General features: G+C 34.1%; 3 protein-coding genes and 1 long non-coding RNA gene across 5 annotated transcripts in view; 2 read left to right on the plus strand and 2 right to left on the minus strand.

The window, feature by feature from the left end:
* The window catches only part of LOC123694822, a 29,731-nt gene extending 24,583 nt beyond the window's left edge, over positions 1-5,148 (minus strand). Inside the window, exons 1-5 of the mRNA XM_045640407.1 lie at positions 3,918-5,148; positions 2,101-2,309; positions 1,108-1,178; positions 730-943; positions 282-464 (exon numbers count right to left, since the gene is read on the minus strand). Of these exons, the coding sequence (XP_045496363.1) occupies positions 282-464; positions 730-943; positions 1,108-1,178; positions 2,101-2,309; positions 3,918-4,726 (1,486 nt within the window). The 5' untranslated portion in view covers positions 4,727-5,148. The remainder of the gene's footprint in view (positions 1-281; positions 465-729; positions 944-1,107; positions 1,179-2,100; positions 2,310-3,917) is intronic.
* A 1,239-nt stretch (positions 5,149-6,387) lies between these two features.
* LOC123695108 lies at positions 6,388-7,597 on the plus strand. Its single transcript, XR_006751897.1, has 3 exons — positions 6,388-6,483; positions 6,928-7,079; positions 7,543-7,597. It is a non-coding gene; the product is annotated as an uncharacterized LOC123695108 (long non-coding RNA).
* A 6-nt stretch (positions 7,598-7,603) lies between these two features.
* LOC123695109 lies at positions 7,604-8,858 on the plus strand. Its single transcript, XM_045640831.1, has 4 exons — positions 7,604-7,644; positions 7,812-7,850; positions 8,202-8,307; positions 8,642-8,858. Exons 1-4 carry the CDS (start codon positions 7,611-7,613, stop codon positions 8,856-8,858), a joined length of 396 nt encoding a protein of 131 aa, XP_045496787.1. The 5' UTR covers positions 7,604-7,610.
* A 101-nt stretch (positions 8,859-8,959) lies between these two features.
* The window catches only part of LOC123694849 (iodotyrosine deiodinase 1), a 31,175-nt gene continuing 14,044 nt past the window's right edge, over positions 8,960-26,090 (minus strand). The window contains exons 2-4 of one of the 2 annotated variants that reach the window (XM_045640446.1): positions 13,705-13,926; positions 11,635-11,951; positions 8,960-9,812 (exon numbers count right to left, since the gene is read on the minus strand). In XM_045640446.1, coding sequence (XP_045496402.1) covers positions 9,630-9,812; positions 11,635-11,951; positions 13,705-13,926 — 722 coding nt within the window. In that variant the 3' untranslated portion in view covers positions 8,960-9,629. Of the gene's footprint in view, positions 9,813-10,820; positions 10,860-11,604; positions 11,952-13,704; positions 13,927-26,090 lie in introns of those variants that run through there. The other variant, XM_045640447.1, reaches the window with a different exon arrangement.

Raw genomic sequence — 26,090 nt, forward strand, 5'->3', positions numbered from 1 at the left:
CATTACCCAAAACATTACTGAAACTTAGAAAATTCTAACCTAAAATTATGGTAAAGCTTTTGATTCTGATAAAATATACTGTATTTATATAATATTATATGAATTAACTGTGTAAGGAATTATAATATATCTAATTCTATAGAATAAAATTATGGGCTTTATAGTTTTGTGCACATTTCCAAAGCTTTTGAATGTGATATGATCAACGATCATAGGTAAAGACCTAAATATAGAGAAATTCATCATTTTATGATTGAATAATTTTAAGAATCTATGCTTACCTGCATCCGTAAAGAACGCAGAATGTCGGCTCGGACTCGAAGGTACAGAGGCAGAAGCTGAAGTGAGGAAAGCTCGCTTGACCCTCGTCCACTTTGAGTCGCGAGGTGGTCTGTGCTGTGGAGGTCGGGCTCCGAGTTCCAGGGATCGCTGCTTGCGTAAGATTGGGTGGGAGCCCTCGGATTCTAAAGGTTGTAAAATACGTGAATGATTTCGCAAAGAATTTCTTAACGTGAGCCTTAACGACGCTATTTTCCAATGTGGCGTCACGAGTGGTGGCGTTGTTGTGGAAATTCGAAAAGAAAACACCAAAATCTATTAAATCACTTTTTTCATAACTGTCGTAAAAATGTATTTGTATACTCATTTATTTATTTTACTAGCTCATCTTTCCCTGGATTAAAGGTTGTCGATGTGTTAAATGTGCCATTTTGTCAAATCATATCTCACCAAGTTCCTCCGAAGACGGTATAGTCAGCGTGAGCGCGGGTGGCGCGTCGCTATCCCCCCCGTCGCTGAAGGACCGCCGGCGACCCGGGCCGTCCGGGGACTTGGGTGGTCGCTTCTTCTTGACTGATTCTCGCCGCGTCTGGATTATGTTCACCACCTTGCCCCATGTGCTTTTGTGCATCTTGTTCGGTGATGGGGAGGTTGAACTGTCGTCCTAATAAAGTATGTGAAAATAATCATGAATAATGACAGGACTGTAGAAGTTACAGTCGATAAGTAAAAGATTTATTATATTTGTCTATCTTGGTGCAAAATATTTAAAAATATTTTAACGGGGTTATCAAATTTTTAAATACTATTAGTATATAGACTACTTACTTGTGTAGGCGCCTGTAGGAATGTATTGTCGTGATCATACATTCGTAAAATCACGTTCTTTCTGCCCATACCTGCAATGTTATTGAATCGATGTAATGTGCATAAGGATGTTTATTAAAGAACCCAAATAATAGAATTAAATTATATCTGAATTATTCTTATATTTTAAAGGAAACTTTGTTTCGTTACTTGTTTGAATAAATTTAAAATAAATCCTAAACTTTTACTATAACAGTCAAGTTGGTATACCTACATTGAACGGTCCTATCTGTGCAAACAACTTTATTCACAGGAACGATTTCTTAGATTATCTCCAATATAAATAAATCAAATGCACGTCTACAGGGAGAACAGCAAACAAATATAAGCAATATTACATATCAAAATCAACGTGATTCATCAAAAATGCCTGTATGCAAAAAAATACAGACAAACTGTCTATAGAGTTCTGTCAAAGATTTCATGATCAAACCTAAAGGATCAAACGTACAAAATTATATTATCAACAATGTTAAAGTTGAGAGAGCGGATATCCATTTCTGCTAATCACGTTTGAGAATAGATTTTCATGAAATTTTCAAAAATATGTACAACATATTATGAGTTGTTGATAGAGCTGTAATTACTAAATTCTAGCGGACCTCTATGTTAATTTGGAGTTAATAGAATTCCACAATTTTACTAAACAATAGGTATATACTTGGAAAATCTTGGATTGATAAGAAGTAAATAATTCAATTCACTACTGTTTCAATTCGAAATATTGTCAACATCTATGCCTACCTAATATGGATTTTGCTCCAAATAGGGCCATACCTTTACGTTATCAGGGAAGATATTTGAAAACCATGAAAACTCTCCATTCTTTTTAAAAATTATTTGGTAACCTTGTCAACTTTGTATTTGTTAACTAAATATATATTTTTTTAATTATAACAATATTAAAAGCAAATAAAAACCTGATTCTTTCCAATAGTATTACTTTCTACTAACCAGAGTCCAGCCTCAATTCTTCACAAGAGGAATTAGGTGTGAGCGACACAGCACTTCCCGGGGTGAGGCTGGCGGAGTCCCTCGGCTCCGGGTTGGCGAGGCCTGATGATGGAGTGGATCCTGAGAGCGCAACTGCACCGACCATGGCACCAGCGGCCACTGCAGCCACGCCTCCGATGGTGGATGCTGGCCATTGGGCTTTTTCCCATCTGAATTAATATATATTAATTATTTATAAATTGATGAGATCAATACTCTGCACTCAATACATCTATACTCTACACTCAATGAGAGTTATCTTCAATATAAAGAATACTTTTGGTTTGTTGTTGTATCTTCGTACATAGGTAAAATATGGTAAGCGAACATAAAACCATTTAATAATATCGTTTATCATTATATTCGTTTTTCTCTACAAAATGGTTGATAAACATTAACGAAACAAGATTTTCCAAAACAATGTGTGTTGAAATAAGATTTTCCAAAACAATAAAACTCAAATAAATTTGTCGCGAATGAAGTTTCGGGCGCATGTATGAGATTGTAATAATTTGTCAAATTAAATAACAAAAGTCTAACATTAATGCTAGAAATCAGGATATATAAGAAAAAAACTATCGATATTTTTTATATTGAACAACATACTAGGTATCTATATACACATCTACGATAATTCCATTTTAAGAAATGGTAATTAGTTAAATATTTTTATAAAAAAATAAAAATATTTGCTTAAACACTTTTTCTGAATTAGGTAATATTTAATATTTCAGAACAATTTTCACACACGGCACGATCTGATCCCATACTAAGCTATCGCTTGTGTTATGGAAACCAGATTGCTGATAAACATACATATATAATTTTTTAAATAAATACTTATATAGATAATTAAAACCCAGACACAGAGCAAACATCTATGTTCATCACACAAATATTTGCCCCGGATGGGAATCGAACCCACGACCTCTGGCTTGGAAGGCAGGGCCACTACCAACCAAGCCAACCGGTCAGTCATATGTAGATAATAATCAATTGTTATACACTTAGATTACCTATACCACAGCTGATTACATAAAAAAATCTTTTTAAAGAAAAAATACGTAATTTAAACTTTTGGAGATATCTAAAAGTGAAAGAAGTAGTTTACAATCAAATACAGTAAACAATTTGCTTGTTTACACGGCTATTAACTAAACTAGATGAAGATCTACACCTGCCTCGTAAATAACTAGATCACACGGTGTTTTGTTACACTAAAAGCTTTTTTTTTGTTTAATTAAAAGGAAAAACATTACAAATGATAAATGTAACCTAGTAGAATAAATATTAATTCGTGTTGATTACTGTTTCACGCAAAACCTAAAAGAATTCGGTGGGAATATGGTGTAAAATGTACCCAAATTTTTATCTGGGTGTCGAACCCGCAATAAGGAGCTAGTACAATTTAGTTTTATGAATTTTAATGTACCCTAAACACTCCTGTGTAAAAATGGGAAATGCAGTTAACAAAAGATGAGAATTTTATATGTTTACATCACGTTTACATACAACGTATAAATGAGCCGTTGTTGTGTTTTCTATAAAAGGAAAGTCTAAGTATGTATTTAGAATACATACTAAGACCACACAATAAGGAATTACAAATAAAAAAAAAACAATAATAAAACAAACAATATTGATCGATTTAAACATGTTTGCATTTTACGTTTTATTAACCCATATTTGACATATCTAAATGTTACGAGCTTAGTCTTTTTTTCTAATTGTTAGAATTAAATTATTACCCTAAAGTAGCATTTTAAGTAGTTACTCACCTAAATGCAGCTTTCACCCTTGTCCAGTTCGACACTTTTGATTTCTCAACTTCCTTGGGGAAGATACCATCTGACCTCCTGCGTAGCGGCATTCCCAGAGGCACATCACTGTCCTCCCCTCCAGCTGACCGGGACCTTTGTTTCCTTAACAACGACCCCCCGAACCTCCCGTGACCTTTCCACTTCGACCCCGAACGTTTCATGCTCCGCCCCCCGGCCAACATCGAATCAAATAGAGCCTGACCATAATCACACTCTAATTCCGACTCTAAAGCCTCATTGATAAGCTCCACTTCCCTACTTTCATCTTTAAGTTTCTCGTTCTCTATATTTATTTGCTTGTACGCGTTGTGAAGCTGCTTCAGATTGTTCACGTCACGTAAACGTTTTATCAAACGGTTATTCTTCTCCTTTAATGTAACGAAGTGGTCTAAAAGTTGAAGAAGCTTTTCCAGCTGGTCCAAAGCTTCGCACGTGTCCTTGGTGCGTTGCGCGACGTCTTTGCTGCGTTTCGAAAGCGGATCGTTGTTGTCCTTTAGCCTTTGTAGCATTCGATCGCAGAGCCCTTCCACGTCAGTTTCATCATTCGTCCAACATTCTTCAGGACTCGGACCAGCTGTGCAAGGGGAATTTCCCTCTGCATCAGATGGAGTTTGCGGTGATTTCACGGAGAGTGTAGCGGGAGGTTCACCTCTCCGCCTTCTATGTAAAGACGCACCAGGCGGCGGAAGCTCAGATAAATCTTTCTGACTCTTCGCCTTTTCTTCTGTAAAATTGATGACGTCACTACTTTCTTTCGGTGACGTCATCGTGTATCAGAGTGTCTCGCTTCGGCTATTTATACATGAAAATAAACGCACGTGTCTGTCAGCGGGATGGGCTGAGCCCTATGGAATGTATCTTTCATTGATGCATCTGTTTATAATATTGGGAATAAAATGTACACACGAAAACGCAGTTTGTATAAATCACTCGATAGGTATAGACACTGTAAGCCGGCACACGGATCACATTTTGTGCAGCGATGTTTAGAATTCAATAAACTATTTTCAACACTGTTTCATGTTTAAATCACTATTGTATACGTATGACACAGAAATGTTTAATTAAAATAATTAAATAGTATAAAGAAATTGATTATACAAGAGGAATATTAATAAAAAATAAAAAGTAAAATGAACGGTAGAGCGGTGGCCGCCCAGACGCGCGCGCAGCTCGTAAGGCGGGCGGCCGCGCTCTCTCGCACGCGGAAACTGTCGAATATTTCCGAAGCGAATATATTTTTAACCAGAATTTCCTCAGTTAACACGTCGGTGAAGAATAGCTCTTATATAAAAGGCTAAAAGAGCGCTAATTTTGCAAGATTATTAGTATTATTTATACCTATTTTCTTAATGCTTCCGAGCTGAAATCCCATTAACCTATATTTTTAATATGGATATAAATGAACGTGTTGTGTTACTGTCTCGGTTTTGGTTAAGTAAAAGCGATGAGTTTTTCATTAGGAGAATTTTCATAATATTTGCTTCTACGTGTATATTTTTATAACACTATTCTGAGTTTTGTCTAAGAGGAAGATACTACTTAAAAATGATTGTTTTAAAGTTACTGTACTTTTTACTATTCTATGAAAGTCATAGGTCAGAATGTATTTAATAAAAATAATATCATTAAATTCAAATTCAAATTAATTTATTTGCCAAAAAACATGGTATACATAGATGTTAACAATTGAGTGTTAAATACATTCCGAAGAATTTTACGAATAAAAAACAAAAATAAAAGGATGGATAATCCAAAATATTCTTGGATATAATCCAAGATAATCCAATTAATAACTTATAAAAACCACAATAAAAACAAATATTTTATGATATCAAACAGAGGAAATTCTTTAATAGTTATTAAATATAATTACTATAAAAAATTAACACATTGTCTTGTAATTAAAGGTAAAGGAGACCTATTTAATGCAAGCTTTAAGAAATATTTTACCTACTATAAATATGTATTCTTTGATGGAAATAATTAAGAAACAACTTTTATTACAGAAAAATATTAATAACTAGCTGCTCCGCGGGGTTTCACCCCCGTGGCTCCACTCCTGATGGTCGTAGCGCATGATATATAGCCTCCCTCGATAAATGGGCTATCTAACACCGAAAGAATTTTTCAAATCGGACCAGTAGTTCCCGAGATTAGCGCGTTAAAACAAACAAACAAGCAAACAAACTCTTCAGCTTTATAATATTAGTATAGATGATACTATCTCTCGAAAGAGTCGAAAGTGGAAGTGACTCGGATTTGTTAAAACAAAAAGGTTTTAACTATATGAGAGTCGAATTAACAAAAAGTTTGTGTATTTAAAATACCTGGCAGCATTTCCATCTTCTCAAAAATATTTTCATAAAAAGAATTTATCTGACACCTGATAGAACAAATAAAATTTTGTGATGTGAAGATCTTGTTGGGTTTTTTATATTTTATTTTTGTGTTTTTTTTTTATTTTACTTAAAATTTTCTAAAAACATACAAGAATGTTTTGGCGTCCGCCATCTAACTCATGGTAAGATAATTTTCGCGTTTTCAAAGAAAAACCCGCATAGTTCCCGTTCCTGTGAGATTAGCGGGATAAAAAGTAGCCTATGTCTTATTCTGGGTCTTCCCTACATATCACATTTCATTATAATCGGTTCATTAGTATTTGCGTGAAAGATTAACAAACATTCACCCATCCATCCTCACAAACATTCGCATTTATAATATTCGTAGGATAAGCTAGCGTATGCAAAACTCCATTGAGCTTAGTACATCGACGGTGGAACATTCTGTATAAAAACAAATGATTGTCTTTATATCCCTTACGCAGCAAAGTGTTGTGCATGCCTTCGTATTTTTTATGAGTTGGTACGACGTATCTTCAACGTTGATCTACAGGCGAAGCCGGGGTGCACTGCTAGTACAAAATATGATTGATATAGTTGGTAGTAGTATAGCGTGTTAATGGCAGGTAATGTCGGGAGGCAGCGGCGGTATGGAGCCCGAAGGCGACCGGGAGAGGAGGCTCAGCGACGACGTGGTGACGTTCCTGCGCAAGCGGAGCGACCATGACGCGCCGCGCTATGCCGCCAGGATCAAGACGTATTTGGAGATGAATAGGAAGTAAGTTGTAATTTGTGATGTTATTTACGAGATAGGATCAGAGTTGTTTATATTTATAGCTTGTTGTGTAGTTCGGTCATGGAATAACTAATAAGTAACCCAAGTTCGCTCTATTGGAGATGCTTCATGCTTCCAAGTGTCTAGTTAATGGAAATATATTCGTTGTTACGATACCATGTGATGGCTAAAAATGCTAATTGCAAACATGGTCATTGGTCAGGTTTAAAAATTATAATAAATATTTAACGACAATCACAATAAACTTGTCGACATAGTATAAGATTTTTAACTCCTGCTAAAAATGTGTGTTGTCAATGATATACTTCGCTATGTTAAATAATCAGGCGTGTAACTTTTCCAGAACGTTATTACTTACTATACACACGCTTAATTCTTTATTTCTTTCTTCTTTATAATTATTACGGATTTATGACAAAATAATACACATGATATTTTACTTGAGGCGTCGCCGGGCAACAGAAGCGCGCCGCAACTCCGAACACGACAAGACGTCCGCCAAGAAAAAGGGTGATGCTGAGCAAAATGACAAGAAAGCTGAGAATTCGTTAGTAAAGTTGATAATTTTTGAAATATTGCTTGTATTTTTTGGGAAAACAAATATGTAGAAAACATTATTATTAAAAATTGACACTTAGTATATGCAAAATCATATCACATCTAAGATTTATGTTATAATTTTTTCACTCATAATTATTCAATACATTGTTGCAGTGACATGCGCGGAAACGATGATGATCGTCTTAGTAAGAGGTGATTAAATTACTTTCTTCTTGATTATTTTATTCGACCGCCTCCTTGATATAGACTTCATTAACTCGTGAGCGTAGAACCGAGTGGTACAAAATTTCTGTCTGACAGGCTACATATTACAGAAGGTTGATCACATCACTTACTTGCCGTAAAAAAAAATCGATTGAAAATATTTACTCAACTAAACGGGACTTACACTATTTTATAACAGCTCTTCATCGTAGTTATTAATTTCTTATTTTAATTAATGACTGGAATGACTTCGTTCCAATGCCACGATATCATTAAAGATCCTGCAACATTTGAATAGCTAACGCATTTCCAATAATATTTACTATAAAATTGTGTCAGGCACGGCGAAAAGTGTACGCACCGCGGGCGCTCTGCGTCGCGCGCGGGTTCGGAGCCGGCGGACGCGTGCTGCAGACGTCGCCGTCGGCGCAGAAGGTCTTGTAGGGTAAGCCATGGGCCATGGGGTATTTATTTTCAATTCATTTATAGAGCAGGATGTAGATAATATTTATCTCAAGTAGGTATGTGAATAACTTTTCATTAGATTATTATATGGTTATATTGTTTGCAATAATTAGTATGTCATTGAAATTGCGGAATAAATTCATAAATTATTCAAAAAGTCATTTTTATGGACTCATGCAAAAAAGCAAATAAAAGAATACCAATAAAATTATGATTGAAATATAATATGTAACTAACTCAAAGGCCTTCTATGGGAAGAAGCAAGGAAAAAGGAAATAGGCAATATTATAGATTTTTTAAATAATAATGTTTAGTGTCGCCGACGCCGTCGCCGCAGCTGCCGTCGCCGACGTCGCCGCAGCCGCAGCCGCAGACGTCGCCGCAGCCGCAGCCGCCGACGTCGGCGACGCTCCATGCGACGTCGGCGACGAAGACGACGCCGCAGACGTTGACGTTACCCTACCGCCTACCGACTGTGCCGTACCGGACTTTGGATTTTTTGAATTGTTGTTAATAAATTTGCGATGTTAGCTGTTTGTATTATTCTGTAGTTATGGTATTTGATTCCTTCTGCAGGAAAAAATGTACTGTACTGAATAGACATCGATAATAGGATTGGAATAAAACGAAAATTATGATAAAATATGTTTATTTTATAATTATTGAGCAAGAAATATCACATTGAGCACCAATATTAACATCTTTGGAACTTTTGCTTTGGTTATATTATCCAAAGCGATTTACTAAGTACCTATTTGTTTTAGCTAACTACACTTATGTTAAAAGAAGAAATAGACATACATTCTTGTTATAAAAAGTTGAGCTATAGGTATGCATGCGCAGGTAGACACGTTTGTGGGACAGATATGTGCATTTTTTGAGCCTACCTACGGTTCGGTTCGGTTGACCTGCGTAGGCATACCTAGGCTGGTTGCAGAGCTTGACCGACCGTCAGTGCGAACCGTCGGTCCTGACGATACGCATCAACAATTGTTTGACTATGACACTAATGCGCATGACAATACGCGTGCGTATGGTCGGTCTAGCTATGAACGGTTTTATGAATTTCCATCTTGATTTCCATACATATGACAAGCGCGACTGACGTACGCACTGATGGTCGGTCAAGCTCTGCAACCAGCCGTACAGTTACCCTCAGGAAGCGTGTATAGGATTAGGATTTACAATTCACTAAGCATTTACATTTGCACCAAGTTTTACAACCTAATCCTAAAAAATCTCAAGCCAAAGCATCAGAATCATTCCAAAGTTCCCCTGATGACCAGACAAGTTCTGACACTATCAGACGCTGACCATAATTTCTGGCAAAGATTTCCTCTGTAGATCCGGTACTCTAGCCTCTGGATGAGGTCTACCCACAGGGAAGAGGAGTTCCAGCCTCTCGTTAGGTGGTCTAGATAATAGGGCTCGGAGACGTGAGTTGCAATTTAGAGGAGTTGACGTGAGCGCCACTAGGCCGCAGTACTGTACAGTAAGGATTTAGATGTTGAAAACAAAAGGTAGGGTTACTCAATAGACAATTTGAAATATTAAATTAAGGGCGGATTTTTTAATCCTTGGTTAAAACTTATTCATCGAATAACACATTAAACTACCATTTCTAAATGTATTGTAATTGTCCGTATTTGACAGTTTACAGGTGACATTTTAAAATGTTCGTGTAATACTTTATTGGACGGATAAATTTTAACCAAGGATTGAAAAATCGGCCCTAAATGTATCGTAATTGTCCGTATTTGACAGTTTACAGGAGACATTTAAATATGTTCGTGTAATACTTTATTGGACGGACAAATTTTAACCAAGGATTGAAAAATCGGCCCTAAATGTATCGTAATTGTCCGTATTTGACAGTTTACAGGAGACATTTAAATATGTTCGTGTAATACTTTATTGGACGGACAAATTTTAACCAAGGATTGAAAAATCGGCTCAAAGGGTTATATTATATATTCGTTATTTACCGAGTAGTCTATTATGAGCTTGATTATGAGTGTAGTTAGGAGTGCGTTTAGATTTGGAATAAAAAATTGATACTGAATTTTTATCATGACTGTGTCATGACGTAAAAATTAACAGGTTCACTGTCCACAGACCAAATATCTGTAGAGTATATAGTTCCACACGTCCAGTTATGTTTTTATGTCCGTCCAGCAATTATTTATGATAAAACGGTACATCTGTTACCTATGTCCCGACACTATTTGGTATATAGGTTATGTTCTGTCAAGTCCACGTGAAATAAATGACGATCTCTCCACGTTCACTGTTAAAAACAGCCTGGAAATCGTATGGACGACCAGACCACATATGGTCTGTGGACTAGTAGTGCTATATACTCTACAGACCATATTTGGTCTGTGGATAGTGAACCTGTTAAATGAAGCTAATTTACTCCTAAGAAATTAAAGAAATTTTGATACACATAATGCTTCAACATTGGCTTCAAGATTAAAATTACTATGTAGATATTAGCCTTATAATAGTCTACCCTAGTCTACCAATATAATTATACCCGGCGCGGCCTAAGATGATCCCTATGACAGTTCGTCTTAGTGATTGCTCGTATGATGGATCGTGTCGATACTTTACTATTTTATAGGCAAAGGCGTGGTTTGCATTCAGCCACGTCGGTAAACATGTTTTTACAAATATTATAAAATGAATTTTTAACGTCTATTATGTAAACGAAACGGTAAGTAAAACGAAAGTTTTCCAAAACATAAAAATGCACCTTATCATTTTCTCGTAATTTTTAACCCGTTTAACACAGTGTATATTATTTTATCATGAAAATGGAATCCCCCGTTTAATTTTTATAAAAAACTTATATTTTCATAGGTAAGTAAATTAACGCGAACGGTAATTAATTAATTAATTATGCTGCGATCTTCTGTTCCATTTAATAGTGAATGAACTATAGCTTAAGCATGGAAAAAATGTGAACTCGAAATGTGACTTTCCATTATCGAAATTTGTTTATCGATACTTTCCGCACTAGTCGATAAATGCCAACGATGTAAGTTTTGAAGGACGTAAACGTAAAGTCAGATTGATATAATTTCTCGTAAATGATAAGAATTGTTATAATTCCAACGGAATATCATTGTAATAGCATAAAGCTACGTAAAAATTAATAAATGCCATTTTTAGACGCCTCCAATACGTTTCTAATTTAATGGTGACGCCATTACAAGTTTGTCTCTTGAGAATAACTGTCAGTGTCATAGGGATCATCTTAGGCCGCGCCGGGTATAAAAACGATTAAAATTGTAGAACTACACACCTGTATAGCTGCCAATAAAAACCCAGCTGCAATCGCAACACTAATCTCATTGTAATAATGCATACGTTTCTTTCCATCCTCTCGTATTGAGTGTGTCTGTCTGAACATCAGGATCAGAGCTGGAGCATCACACAAGTATGGCTTATTAGCATTCGTAGCAAATGGTTTCAAATCTGTGACCCATTGTCTGGACATTCTTCTAGCGTAATTCAATTCTTCTTCTTCTTCTACTATACTTCTTATAGCTGCTTTCATATCTGGATCTTGGACTACTACGAATGTCCAGGGCTCTGTGTGGGCACCTGATGGTGATGTGCCTGGAATAAGGAGTTTTAAAAGTTGATTAGTAAGGAACTTCATCACTTATAATTATTCAAGGATTTTGCTGAATTCATGTAAGAGAGATATCATATAGCATTTTATTTCTAGTTCGTTAATACGTGTACAATTTCAGTTTTTATCTCAACGTACTTGATAAAGAATCGCGAATGAACGCATTATTATTAATCTAGCAAAATATTAAAAAGTCTAGCTGACATTGTTTATAATTATACTCTTGGATTGACTTATATGTTATATTTATTTTTATTTTTATCTTATTGTATCACTTATTTTATAAATTAATATGTATATTTTGAAGATTTCTTACAAGGGCGTCGTTATACTTTTGCTATCTGCAATAATTTTACTTCTGTTAATCTCACTATTCGGTAGACGTTCATATTACGACTTTGATGAAAAAACTTGGTACGATGAATATAACGACAATGTTTCGGATAAAATGTCCGCTGATAGACCAGTTTTTGATGTGGAAGAAGTTATGAAATTAAGAAAATTTATAAGTGATACTAACAAAGAGCAGCTTATTGAACATTTATCCACATATGGCCCCAATTTTACTCTAGTTATTGTTATCCAAGTGCATGATAGAGCATACTATTTAGAACAGCTTCTAGAATCTTTAAAACAGGCTATAGGTATCCACAAGTGTTTGATTATACTCTCTCATGATTATATCGACGACGAACTAAATAACTTGATGGAAAGGATTTATTTCACAAAATATTTACGAATAGTTTACACATATAATGTTCAAATACACCCAATTGCTTTCCCTGGTCCAGATTTGAAATACTGCCCTACAAACTTAATCAGTTGTCAAGAGAACATAAGATATAGAAACCCAGATATGGCTCAGTTAAAACATCATTGGTGGTGGACTGTAAGCACTGTATTCGACAAGCTAACTATAACAAGAGACTACAATGGTAATATACTGTTTTTGGAAGAAGATCAGTATGTAGCAGAGGACCTAGTTTACGTTATGAAGTTGGTGGAAAAAATATTGCCAAATCACTATCCTGACTATGATATGATCGCGCTTGGCACTCGATTTCCGAAACTAAAAGACTATCACATCAATGAGACTACATCAGTTATAGAAACTTGGGGTTATAGTGAAAATATCGCTGTCGCTTTTAACAGAACTACATGGAATGTATTCAAGAGCTTATCTAATTATTTCTGTACTTATAATGATTATCTGTGGAGTAATTCTCTAAAATACATAGCTAGTAGAACAAAGAAGGGAAAACTCATAGTTCTCTCTATTAAAAGTTCAAGGGTGTTTCGATTTGAAAAATGCCAGTATAGCAACGATACGTTTTGTCATGAAGTAGAAAAAGTTATAGCTGTTCAAAAGTTTGTAAATATGGTGAAAAAAAGTTTCTATCCTCAATCTCTTTCATATAAAATTAAGAACATGAAACCAAAAATAAGAGCTTTAGGTGGTTGGAAAGATATTCGAGACCGTGAGTTGTGTATGTTTTATACAAGTAAAATGAGGCTTACAGTATAATAAAAATTACAAGTTTTTTGTCTTTTATTAATTTGTTGTAATTAAAAAAAAAAAACTTCATCACGAAATAGCAAACTCCAATAAATAAGTGAATATAAAATTATTGCTTATTTTATATTAGTCTTGAGAGAAATAGTGTCATTAATTAACATAGGATACTTAGTCTTTTTTTTAAATTAAGATATCATTTTATAGTTGGTTTTGTATCTTACCAGCAGTCCTAACAATATTATCCAAAACCACTTGAGGGATAGGTTCCGTGCTGAAACTCCTCACAGTTCTCCTGGCTGCCATCAGATCATAAAAATCCCGTGACCTCTGAATCATGTCTGTGACAGGCCTTCGTATAGGTTTGTATGGTATATGGGGGGTGTCTTCTGGTATTGCAGGGATCAGGAAATCTGGATCGTCTTCATCATCTGGGTGTTCATGATCTGGAAGATTATGGTTTTTGGTTGAGAATTTGTGATATTGGATTTATTAAATAATTTGTGTTAGGATACAGTGTATGTAGAATGAAAAAGTAAGGGTACAGTAAATTACATAAGGTCATTTTTTTAAATAACACAACAATAGATATTAAAATCTTGCTCGTATAAAAGAAATTGTAATGTTTTTTCATTCAACTACGTCACGGTCTCACGGTGTGTTGTGATAACACTATAGTATTTTGTAAACATTACCGTAGTCTAAACTCTAAACAAATAACTACTTTTTTATTTTTATAAATTATATGGATCACTTTAAATGAATGCGGTATGAGAGCACAGTCGCAGACAGCAGTATTATTCATTGTTTATTCTGTTGGAGTATATTAACAATGATAATTATAATAAGTACGATAGTTATGTATGCACATATTCGGTATGCAATTTATAGATAAAAGTGGTAATCAACGTTCACTATAATATGTATAATACATAATAACTATGGTTTTGAAAATATGAAACTTTGAAGATAGTTAAAGGATAACCCTGAGTTGGGATTCGAACTCGAATTTCTATACTTCATTTTGTTATTATATTTATGAATCGTAAGTAGGCATGCTTAAAAAAATAAAAATATTCAGTACGTTTAATGATTCAAGAAAACACAGGTAAAGAAGAGAGTGGACGTACTACTAGGCCTTATTCTGATAATTAATAATTATTCTTATATAAGGAATGAATTGGAACGTTTTTTTTTATCAAATAGACAATTACAATTACAAATACATAATACACAAAAAATACATAAAAAGCTCTGTTCTAAATAAGCTTATCAGTTATCAGTATTATGTAGGTTAGGAGATAAAGCTGGCCGTGCTCCGTTTCTCTTATGCCGGGTCCAGACTGGTGAAACGTAACATGCAATGTAACATGCAATGAAAGAATTCACCGTCCACATTGCTGCAATGTATCATGAAAGGTAACACACTTTGTAACAATTTCTCATAGTTTGGACGTCTTGCGCGCGCGAATTGTGCATTACACGCGCATGCTACGAGCATTACAAGCCACGCGCGGAGCGATCCGAAATTTGTCGGTTTTTCGACGAACACAAAGGGGCGCGTAGTGTGCGCAGAGCAGCCAATGTGGACGGTCGTTTGAGAACGCAACGAACATGGAGGACGAGACTGCGTGGAATTTTTGTTTGGTACCTATATTTTGGTTGGTTAATTTATGTTTGGTATTATTAATAATGAAGTACTGATAATCGTCATAGCAAGAACGTGGTCTTCGGACTCCATGCTTCGTGTGATCTACCGGTTTGACGCGCACGAAAAAAACGTGTATCGAAGTGCCGTGTTCATAGAGGAAGGATGTATAACTGAGATAGAGTGGCTACTCTGTGGTAATAAGTGCATGTATGGAACGTGCTGCCATCTGCAACTTTGTAGGATAACTAATGCTTTAAAGGGGCATATATATATATATATAGCTATGCAGTATGCATATCGACATTTAGCACCAGATATGGAGCGAAAGTATATTTACAAAAATATTACTAACACCAAGAAAAGCGTCGTTTTCGTGACAACACTCTTTTTGTGGCGTTAGTAATATTTTTGTAAACATACTCTCACTCCATAAGTTGCCTTGTAAGTTGAGTAAATAATAAATAAGTAATGAGGGCAACCAGGGGTGAGAATAAAAAACAATTTCTTTAGCGGTATTCACGTTTATTAAATTGAAATTGAGATTTATATAGGTACTATACACTTGCTAAAACCTCTAAAATCTGCTAAAACCAAAAGTTTTAGTTATTTCAGTGCAGTCACTGAAATAACTAAAGCTTTTGTTCTAAATAAATAAATAAATAAATCATTTATTGCATAAAAACATGGTACATACAAAGATATTAAGATCAGAATTAAGGAACATTCATGTTTTTACTATAACTACATAGCATACAATAATTATTATTAATTGACATAATGAATGAAAATGATTAGATATTTATAGTAAAAATACGAGTCAGGAGTATTGTCATTTAAAATTAGGTTATACATAAATCATTAGTCATACAGTCAATCAATTAATATCAATATCATTATTTTATATTATTTAGACATTTTTCATATCATACAGAAATTCATTTAGGTTGTAAAAACAATTCTCTAATAAGTATTTATTTAATTTATTTTTAAATCCTGGAAGAGGAACCCCTTGCAAGTCTTTTGGGATTTTATTAAATATCTGAATACCTATTTATGGAACATTTTTTTTGTACAAAGTTAATTTAGGCCTCGGTAAAAACAAATTGTTTGGATATCTTGTTAATTTTCCAATTTCTTTATTAGTTTTAAAATATTGAGGATGTTTTTTATGAAAATACAAATTTCTTTGATATAAATACATGCAAGAGGCAGGATTCTCAAGTTTTTAAAAAGTTCTAAGCTTCTAGCGTGTTTTCTCCTCCGTTGAAAACTCATGATCACAACGTTCACAACAGTTAACAATAATAAAACAAGTAACAAAATCACAAAACAAAACTTAACCAAAACAAAAACTTAAAAGATAACCAGATATATTTAACAAAAACAATTAATGAGATAACCTCGAAATCGCATCAACGTCCGTCCGAAAGTTGAAAACTATGGTTGACAATGACAGTCGCACATCATTACAAGATGGCGGCTTTTTTTTAATTTTAGTTATACCACTCACCGCCCGCGTCGCTGTCGTCTATGCGTTTACATGACAGTTTTGAGTGTGCCCCCCCTGGCCGTGTTCGCGGCAGAATGGCGGAAACAGACGAACGCGGGATGTTCGTAGTGAATGCGCGTTATGAGCGCGCTATGCGTCCACACCAGCAGCGAACATGCAATGAAAGGCAGAATGTTACATTGCATGTTACGTTTCACCAGTCTGGACCCGGCATTAGTTTGATAACAAAAATGTTTTAATAGATTAGGAATCAAAGGTCAGTGACACTGAACACATGTTTTGCTTGCTAAGTGTTGCTAAAGATAGCCTATATTATATTCTCAGCTAATGATCAAAGGGAATCACTTTATTACTTGACTCTCTACATAACTAATGTTCAATTTTATGCCAGCTAGCTTACCGTCCGTGGCTTCGCCCGCTTTGTCTAAAACCTAATAGTAATAAATTATATCTATTAAAAAAACCGCATCAAAATCCGTTGCGTAGTTTTAAAGATTTAAGCATACAAAGGGACATAAGGACAGAGAAAATGACTTTGTTTTATACTATGTAGTGATAGAGTTTCCTAACTTTAGTTAGTTGAGTATTAAAATATTATGCCATAATCTGCGTTTGAAGGAAAACCACATAAAAAAACCATGATTAGCCACCTACTGTTTATCTTGCAAGTATTTTTTAAATACTTCTAACGGTATGGTAGGTTGATAGAAATATCAGAAACAACTTTAATAATTATTTCTATATATACGAATTTATTGTTAAACTGGATTGTACTCGACCATCTGATTTATACGTGAGTGTCGGAGTAGGTATCAGGTATGTAAGATTCGGGTCACGGACGAATTCTACCTATACCCGTGGCCCCGTCGTTTATGTGGCTTGACGGAACACAGTGGGGTTTTGGTCGGTAGGAATCCGACATAACCCGCGGCCCTTTCCCCGAAGGCCGTGGGTATCTATGCAAGATTTCCCCACTTAAAAAAAAAAAAAAAATAAGTATGTAAGATTCATTAAAATAATACTGTTTTAATGATATTTCATATCGTATATCGTATTCGTTTTATAATTAGTCATTATTTTTTTATTGTGATCGTAAGTTTGCAAAGAAACATTAAACATAATTAAATTTTGTGTTTTCTTATGTTTGTATTTTCTTATGTAAAAAAAAAGTAATGTGAACAGCTTGATATAAATTTACAATTTGGAAATCATTTAGGATAAACACAAACTAATCATTCGTCTATATAATTTTAGTAAATCCACAAATCAATATAAATATATATTATACGTATATATTAAAAGAAGGTAATCATGATCATTAAATAATTACAATAACCTCGATGTAAGGTTTATTGTATAAGAAAAATTGCACGATTCAATCTAACGCCATCATTTACTTTTGCCCTTGAGTCACGAATTTTTATGTAATTTTATGAATTGTGTTTGTTATCAATAGATTTATTTTATTTTATACCCATGCGATTCTTAATTGTAATGAAACGTAAATATCCAGCATCTATATTATGTAAAACTAGCTTACCCACGGTTTTACCCGCAATGCTCTGCTCTTGTTGGACGTTGCGGTCTTGGCGTGATCATATAATATCCTCTCGATAAATGGGCTATCCAACAACGAAACAATTTTTGAAATGAGACTATCAAATCGATAGGTAGTTTCTGAGATTAGTGCGTTCAAACACTTCAAACAAACCAACTCTTCAGCTTGATAATATTAAAATCGTATAGCATATTTTGTCATTAAAAATAAAACTTTGGAACATTTGTAACTAATAAATCATTTTTTAATTATGCAATTAGTTTCGCAACTTATGCAAAAAGCGGTTATCTTCAAACTACCTATACTTTGATATTAAGATAAAAAAATATCTACCTCTTCAAAAGTCAAGGGTGAATCCTCGTAAAAGTTTAATTAAATAAAATTAATTTGATCGTTGTTGACGGGTTGTAGTGATGAGTAGATAAGATGTTTCTGTGTTTCTGGAATATTGTTGACGACGTAAGTATAATCTTTATTTAATCTTTATTTATTTCTTCCTTTTACAATACATATTATACATACAGACAACATATACAAGGTGTAGAAAGCTGGTGCCTGTGGTAGGTGTAAAACCTGTAATACAGGTCACCAGGTCTCCACCACTCGGATGAACAGAACATTATAATTAAGCCAAAGAAAGAAACTATGTAGCTTAAAAATTAAATTACTTTAGTTACATTAGCAAAAAAATATAAAAATAAAATAATACAAAAAAAAAAAAATAATAAAATTAAACATGCAAAAGTCTACCCGGATGAAGTGTGAGTGATTGTGACGAGTGAGTGAGTGTGTAGTGTGAGTAAGTGTGAGTGAGTTTGAATGCGTGTGGTAAACATCTGAAATCTTAATTTGAACGAATTAGATAAATGAGTCTAAAAAGGTCTCAGTCTCAGCGTATGAAAGTCCCTGTAGCCAGTTATCAAGTAAAATTTTCAGTTTGTGATAGTTTAAAGAATGTACAGATAGAATATTTTGGAGTTTATTATAAATGTAAGGGCCAAGAAATAAAAAGAATCTGTGACTGAAAGAAGTATTTAGTCTAATTGTCGGAGCTAATAAATAATTGCGACGCTCAGTAAGGGGATTGTAAGGAGTAGAACTGTGTTGTTTTAACGCGATTTTAAGAATAAATAATTGGCGAACTGTTAGTACTTGAGATAGTTTGTATAATTCTGCTGTTGGATATAATCGAGGCTTATGAAAGCAAACCTTTAAAGCTGCCCTTTGGGCACGTTCAAGCTGAATTAGATAAGATTTATATGTACCACCCCAAGATTCAATTCCATACAATATAACAGACTGGCACAGCGCTATATATACCATTTTCATAATTGAAATGTCAGCTGATGAGCGTAGTTGCTTAAAAATGTACATAAGTTTTCGTATCCTATTACCAACAGTTTCTATATGCTCCTTAAAAGCTAGCGAAGAGTCAACAATGATGCCGAGATATTTGATAGATGATACTCTTTCGATAACAGCTGGACTCGATGGATTGATGATAGAAGGAACTAAAATTTGGAGGTGATTAATATCAGATTTGTCATTGCGTATTGCAAAATTTACTAATTTTGTCTTTTTGACATTTAAGGTCAGCACATTTTTATCTAACCAATGTAAAACAGAATTGAAGCCTTGCTGTGCAAGATTATAAGTTTCGAGCCAGGTTTTAGACGAGAAAGCCAATGCCGTATCATCTGCATAAGAGAATATAGCACCATTTTGCAATTTAATATCACACAAATCGTTCACATAAATTAAAAATAGACTCGGGCCGAGGATGCTGCCTTGTGGCACGCCATAAGAAATAGGGTGCTCGGAGCTTGTAAGAGATCCAATTTTAACACATTGAGTTCTGTTAGTGAGACACGACTCAAACAGCGATAATTGAAGATCTCTTATTCCAAGGGCCTCCAATTTCGTCAGTAAGATTGGGATCGAAACTGTGTCGAAAGCTTTAGCAAGATCCAAAAACAAAACCATACATTTATTATTTTTGTCCATTTGTGAAACAAGGTGATTAACTAAGTTGTGAACGGCGTCTGTGGAAGACCGATTTTTACGAAAACCATATTGATTAGGCGAAAGAAGTTTGCGACATTCTAAATAATTTACGAGTCTATTGTTTATAATCTTTTCTAAAATTTTGGACATAGCTGGAAGAATGGAAATAGGTCTATAATTTTCGACACAGTTCCGGTCCCCAGACTTGAAAATCGGAAGCACAAGGGCTTTTTTGAAAGCGTTAGGGAAAGTACCGGTAGTAAGGCATAGATTGAAAATATGGGTAAGTGGGGCAAGAAGAACCTTAACATGTTTTTTTAAAAAAGCAGACGAGATACCATCCCATCCAGGGCAGGAGTCACTCTTGATACAATTTATGATATTCTGGACTTCATTGTCATCCGTCGCTAAGAGAACAAAAGATTCAGAGTGGTGAGCAGGAGCAACGTAGCTATGTTGAGAAGACGGGATTGCTTCCGCTAAGTTTTTTCCAACATTGGCAAAATAATTATTAATGGCGCAGATAGAGGTATATTCATTTTTAGATATTAGATTGTGAGCTGTAGGTAGCGGTTTATTAGAATCAATAACAGATTTAATGACCTTCCACAATTGTTTACAGTTTTTGCCTGCCTTAGCAAATTCAAGTTTCTCATAATCTATCTTAGCTTTACGTAATAACGCGTTACAAAAGTTGCGATATCTCTTATAGGTCAGCTTTAATAAATCATCATTTGGGGATTTTTTATGTTTTTTGAAAAGATTATCTCTATGACGCATGCATCTCAATAATCCTGGAGTTACCCACGGTTTGAGAGGCCTACGTCTACGGGGTAATGAAAGGACAATAGAGCAGGATAAAATAACAGAGGTGATAATTTCTATAAATACGTCTGCCGCCTGATTGGCATCTAAGGTAGAAAGAACAGGGTGAAAGTCAATTGAGTTTAGAGCAGAAGTTATTTTATCTTCATTTATTTTGGTGCAAAGAGAGTCATTCGCTACTTTCCGTTTTTTTTGTGATAAGCATAATACAATAGCAAAGTGGTCGGTAACCGTTGATTCCAAAACAAAGATCTTTGCCGGAGAACGGGTCTTAATGTTGGCATGGTCGAGGCACGTTAGTCCGTGAGTAGGAAAAGAGTGGCCCGGAATAAGACCGTGGTGCCCAAGAATTTCGAGGTAAGACGATGTGTGATTGGATGTATTATTAGGCCTAATATCAATGTTAATATCACCAATCAACACAATATTCCGATAAGATTTTAGGTCAGATAAAACTTTATCCAACGAGACTAGAAAATTTGAGGGATCTAGAAAAGCATAGGGTCTGTATAAAGCTAATATAACTAAATCACAGCCAATATATATAAGCAAACAGTTTGCTTCGTCAATATGAAATTCAACGATTTTTACATCTTTTATTGTGTTTTTATAATAAACTATAACCCCGTCGTTTTGATTAAAGTTACACGAAGTTGAATGGGAGCAGTAGCCATCCAGATTTGGAATAATAGGATTACAAGATAGCCAACATTCAGATAAAATAATAAGATCACACGATATTTTTACTCGTTCTAGTAAGGTTACAAGTCCCAAAAAATTCGCCTTGATGCTACGTATATTTTGTGATAATATTGTAAGGTTAAGATGATTATTATCAGAAGACAGTAAGTGGGAGCAATCCTCAGGGGAGCAAGATATAGCTTCACAAAAGGAGGTGTCGTCCAAATTATTTATGTAGTCATTAATCGCCGCGAATTTGAAATAAAAATATACACAATGTATCTACAACAAAAACCTCAAGCCAAGACGCAATAATTTTAATCAAAATAAATAATGTAAATCGATATACAATATAAGTTTTAGTTAGCGGTGTATTATAAATGGTTTTAATTTTACGATCCTTAAAAAATAATACTATATACGTTACATAAGTGTCAAACACAGTAAAAAAGCAGATGAGCATTAGGCCGGAATAAAAATTTGTCACCAGAAAACAATAATTAATCCTTAGTGAGTTTATGACGGAAATTTGGTAAAATGCAATTTGTGTGTCAAATAAATAATTTGGACATAAAATTAAGTTATTCGAGTAAGATGAATAAATACTCACAAACAGGTCCAATAACTTAGATCGATAGATTTTTAACATAAACTGTTTCAAGTTATAAGTATAGTTTAAGTCATTTTCTGGTACCAAAAATCTAGTGAAACGACATATATCTTTATGTAACTGAGCTTTGAATAAAAAATGATAAATGAGGTTATAACTTGACTTACCAGAAATATCATGATTTATAAAATTAAATCTCAAGGCCCCGTAACCGTCGAACACACATGATGAAGATGACTGAATTTTAATTTCCACCAAACACAAAGCAATTGAAAAATCTATAATTATTGTATTTAGTATCAAATAAAAATCCATAATTAACTTCGTTGATTTTTTGCCAAACATATTATACCACAGTATTAGTGAAGAGACCGAAATCTGTTTTAGATGTTTAACAAACTGCAATTCAAATAAATGATTTAATAAGACTTTAGTGTAATATATATGTAATGTCACCACAAAACTATTGAAGGCTATAAAGGCTACAAATAATATTATAATGCACTCAAACTGTAATGTTAAACGCTTGTTTTGAATGATGAAGAAATTTATAATTTTACGATTTGTGTAGTTAAACATGGTAATTGTATCTTCTGTAATTGCAATAGGGTACGGAATGTAATAAGTAACTATGTGAGTTAGTGCGGGTAGACGTAAAATACTTTTACAATGTTGAAAGATTGTGGTAAGGATTTGGATACACTGAGAAAAGTACATTAAAAATATATCAAAGACTTTAAAATACATTATTGGAAAACTAAACACTACAAATGTAAATTGGCACAAGTGATATAGTCAGGTTGACTTTAACTTTAACAAATCAGAGTCCGTTTTAATTTCATAGCGAGGGTTACCTTCAGATTTACGCACAAAAATTCTTCCCTTATTAGTCCAACAGAATTTGAAACCTAATTCTTTACTTTTGTTACGCGCTACAGCAAATAGCCTTCTGTCTTTGTCTGTTAAACTCTCAGATACAAATATTGGTGAGCTTGGACCAGGTAGTCCTATAGACGAGGAGGTTAATTTTTGTGAGTTATCTTTGTTATACTGTTTCACTGCACTTAGAATGTTATTTCTAGTTAACACGGATGTAAAGTCTGCAATAATTGTTGAATTACCAGATTTTCCCTTAATTCGAAAGATATCCTTTATGTCATATTTTTGTAATTCGATATTTAATGCATTACTCATTCTTTGAACAATATCAAATAAATCTTGTTGTGTCTCAGACTTTATTTGTTGTGCTTGAGGTAAGTTACGAAACTCCAAAACTGTGAACTTCGCCTTTTTTTGCATATCATCAATTCTATTATCTAAAGTAGAAATGTGTAGCAATTGTTCACGCCTTTCTTTATCCATACAAGAGAGTTTTTCTTTGATATCTTCATACTGTTGTGACAAAAAATTGATAGACTTTTCTAATTCTATATTTTGGTTTTGTATTCCAGTTAACTGTTGTTTCAACTCAGCAATTTCAGTTCTCATAGCTTGGAATGTCGTATCTTGATCCTTTTTCCAAGTAGTAAGCATAGCAAGTAGTTCTTCTTTCAAAGATTTCTCCTCGGAGGAGTGAACATCGGTACGAAGCCTCTTTTGCCTTCTTCCAATTAAGGTATTTTCGGGATCAAGTCTAGTAATATAATTTTCAGACGAGACATGGTGCACTTTGTTTCCGGGTGGAGATCTTTGTACTTTAGACATTTTTGACAAAAGTCCGTAGTTTAAGTAGTCAAGGTAAACCGGTTTTATAGAAGCGGCGCAGCAAAATACACGTCTGAACACTAACACAATCCGAGCGGTAGAGGATATAAGAAATATAATTATCAAATTTTGTATGGTACAAAATAGCTGGTTCTCTATGAATTATCTGGTACAATGAATAACTATAATTAAATTCTAATTATATTTTTTTTCGTTTCTGTCGTCCATAGTAGCAAGATGTGATTTTTTCGTTTCTGTCAACCATAGCATGATGTGTTTTTTCATGCAATGATGCACATCACAAACAGAAAAAAAAACAACTAAAAATAAACACCGAACCATCAAAAACATACGTATTACATAATATGATACACAACACGATACACGTGGTCCATATGTTTAATTTAAATTGAAATGCAATGCATTAATAGCCTAAGGAAAATAACCGAAATTATAATTATGTGTATTTAAGTATAATAAAAATACACACATAGAACAATGAATCAACTGGATAATGACATCAGCTTAGATACCAATTTGAGTACTTATTATATTTTCATTTTATCGTTTTATTTTAACAACTAGCTTCCGCCCGCGACTCCGTCCGCGCGGATGTCGGTCTTCGCGTGGATGGTTTATTTCTCCATTTTGAGTACCTCTGACAATAACATCTACAACATATCATAAATATCTATTGGACCCAATTCCCAAATACGGCTAGGCCTATAATAATACGCAACGTGTGTTCGCGGTTCTACGGAACAACGTCTATGTATAATACTGAAAAATTAAGATTAATTTTTTTCTACGTATTTTTTCAGGATAAAAAGTATCCTATTTTACGCCCAGGATAATAAGGTATAATTATACCAAGTTTCATCGAAATCGAACCGCTAGTTTTCACGTGATGTCTTCACATACAGACAGACAGACAGACAGACAAAATTTTTTTTAATCACATATTTGGGTTTGGTATCGATCCAGTAACACCCCCTGGTATTTATTTTTTCAATATTTTCAATGTACAGAATTGACCCTTCTACAGATTTATTATATGTATAGATAAGATAGGTACCGAGATGATTAAAAATTAAAAATAGGTCTTTATAGAACAGTTTTTCATTATTTTTCTACAAGCGGCACAACCTAGCTTCACACGGGTTCCATAATTAAGTAAAGCGCGTCACACACGGTGAAGAATGAAGATACTGATTCTCGGACCATCATTTTTCTTTTTGTCATTGCGTACTAAGACCCCTGTAGAACCGCTATCCTGTTACAAATGACCCGAAATTTTGTGTCAGTGTTTCGGGTCATTTGTAACAGGATGGCTATGACTAGTTAGATTCAAATATCATTTTATATTTGATTTGATGATAACTACCTACAGGAAATTGATTAGATACACATTATATAATATAAACTTTTCAAAGAAACAGACACCATGTTGAAAACCAACAACAAGAACATCATATCATTCAAGATGACTCAAGTGCATTTTATGAGTAATTTGATAAATCTATCTATTAATATAAAAATGAATCCCAAAATGTGTCGGTAAGCGCATAACTTTAGAACAGCTGAACCGATTTCTTTAATTATTTTTTTATTATATTCCTTAAAGTACGAGGATGGTTCTTATGTAGAGAAAACGTGAATATATACCACGGGCGAAGCCGGGGCGGACCGCTAGTAACAAATAGTAATATCTAACGGTTTTATTATTTTTAATGTAAGAGGCAGATAATAATGATAAATATTCTGAATATTTATTATGTAATCTTGTATCGATAAGTTAGTAATAGATAACACTGGTCAACAATGATTTTGTTGCCCGGGATATGAAAGTGGTTTCGAATAATTTAATGCATGTTATATATAAAACTATTAATGGTTTTGGTAGATTGGCTCTAGTTTTTTTTAATCCTTATTTTCTTATTAGACTCTAAAACGCAGTATGGAATAAAAGGGTTTATTTGTTTAACATCATTTATTTATTACAAAGTTTTACTTGTTGTTTTGTTTTAGTTTTTGATTCATTAAAATGGACATAAAAATAGAGAAAAA

Source organism: Colias croceus, chromosome 10, assembly GCF_905220415.1.
Source record: "Colias croceus chromosome 10, ilColCroc2.1".
NCBI classification, from domain to species: domain Eukaryota; kingdom Metazoa; phylum Arthropoda; class Insecta; order Lepidoptera; family Pieridae; genus Colias; species Colias croceus.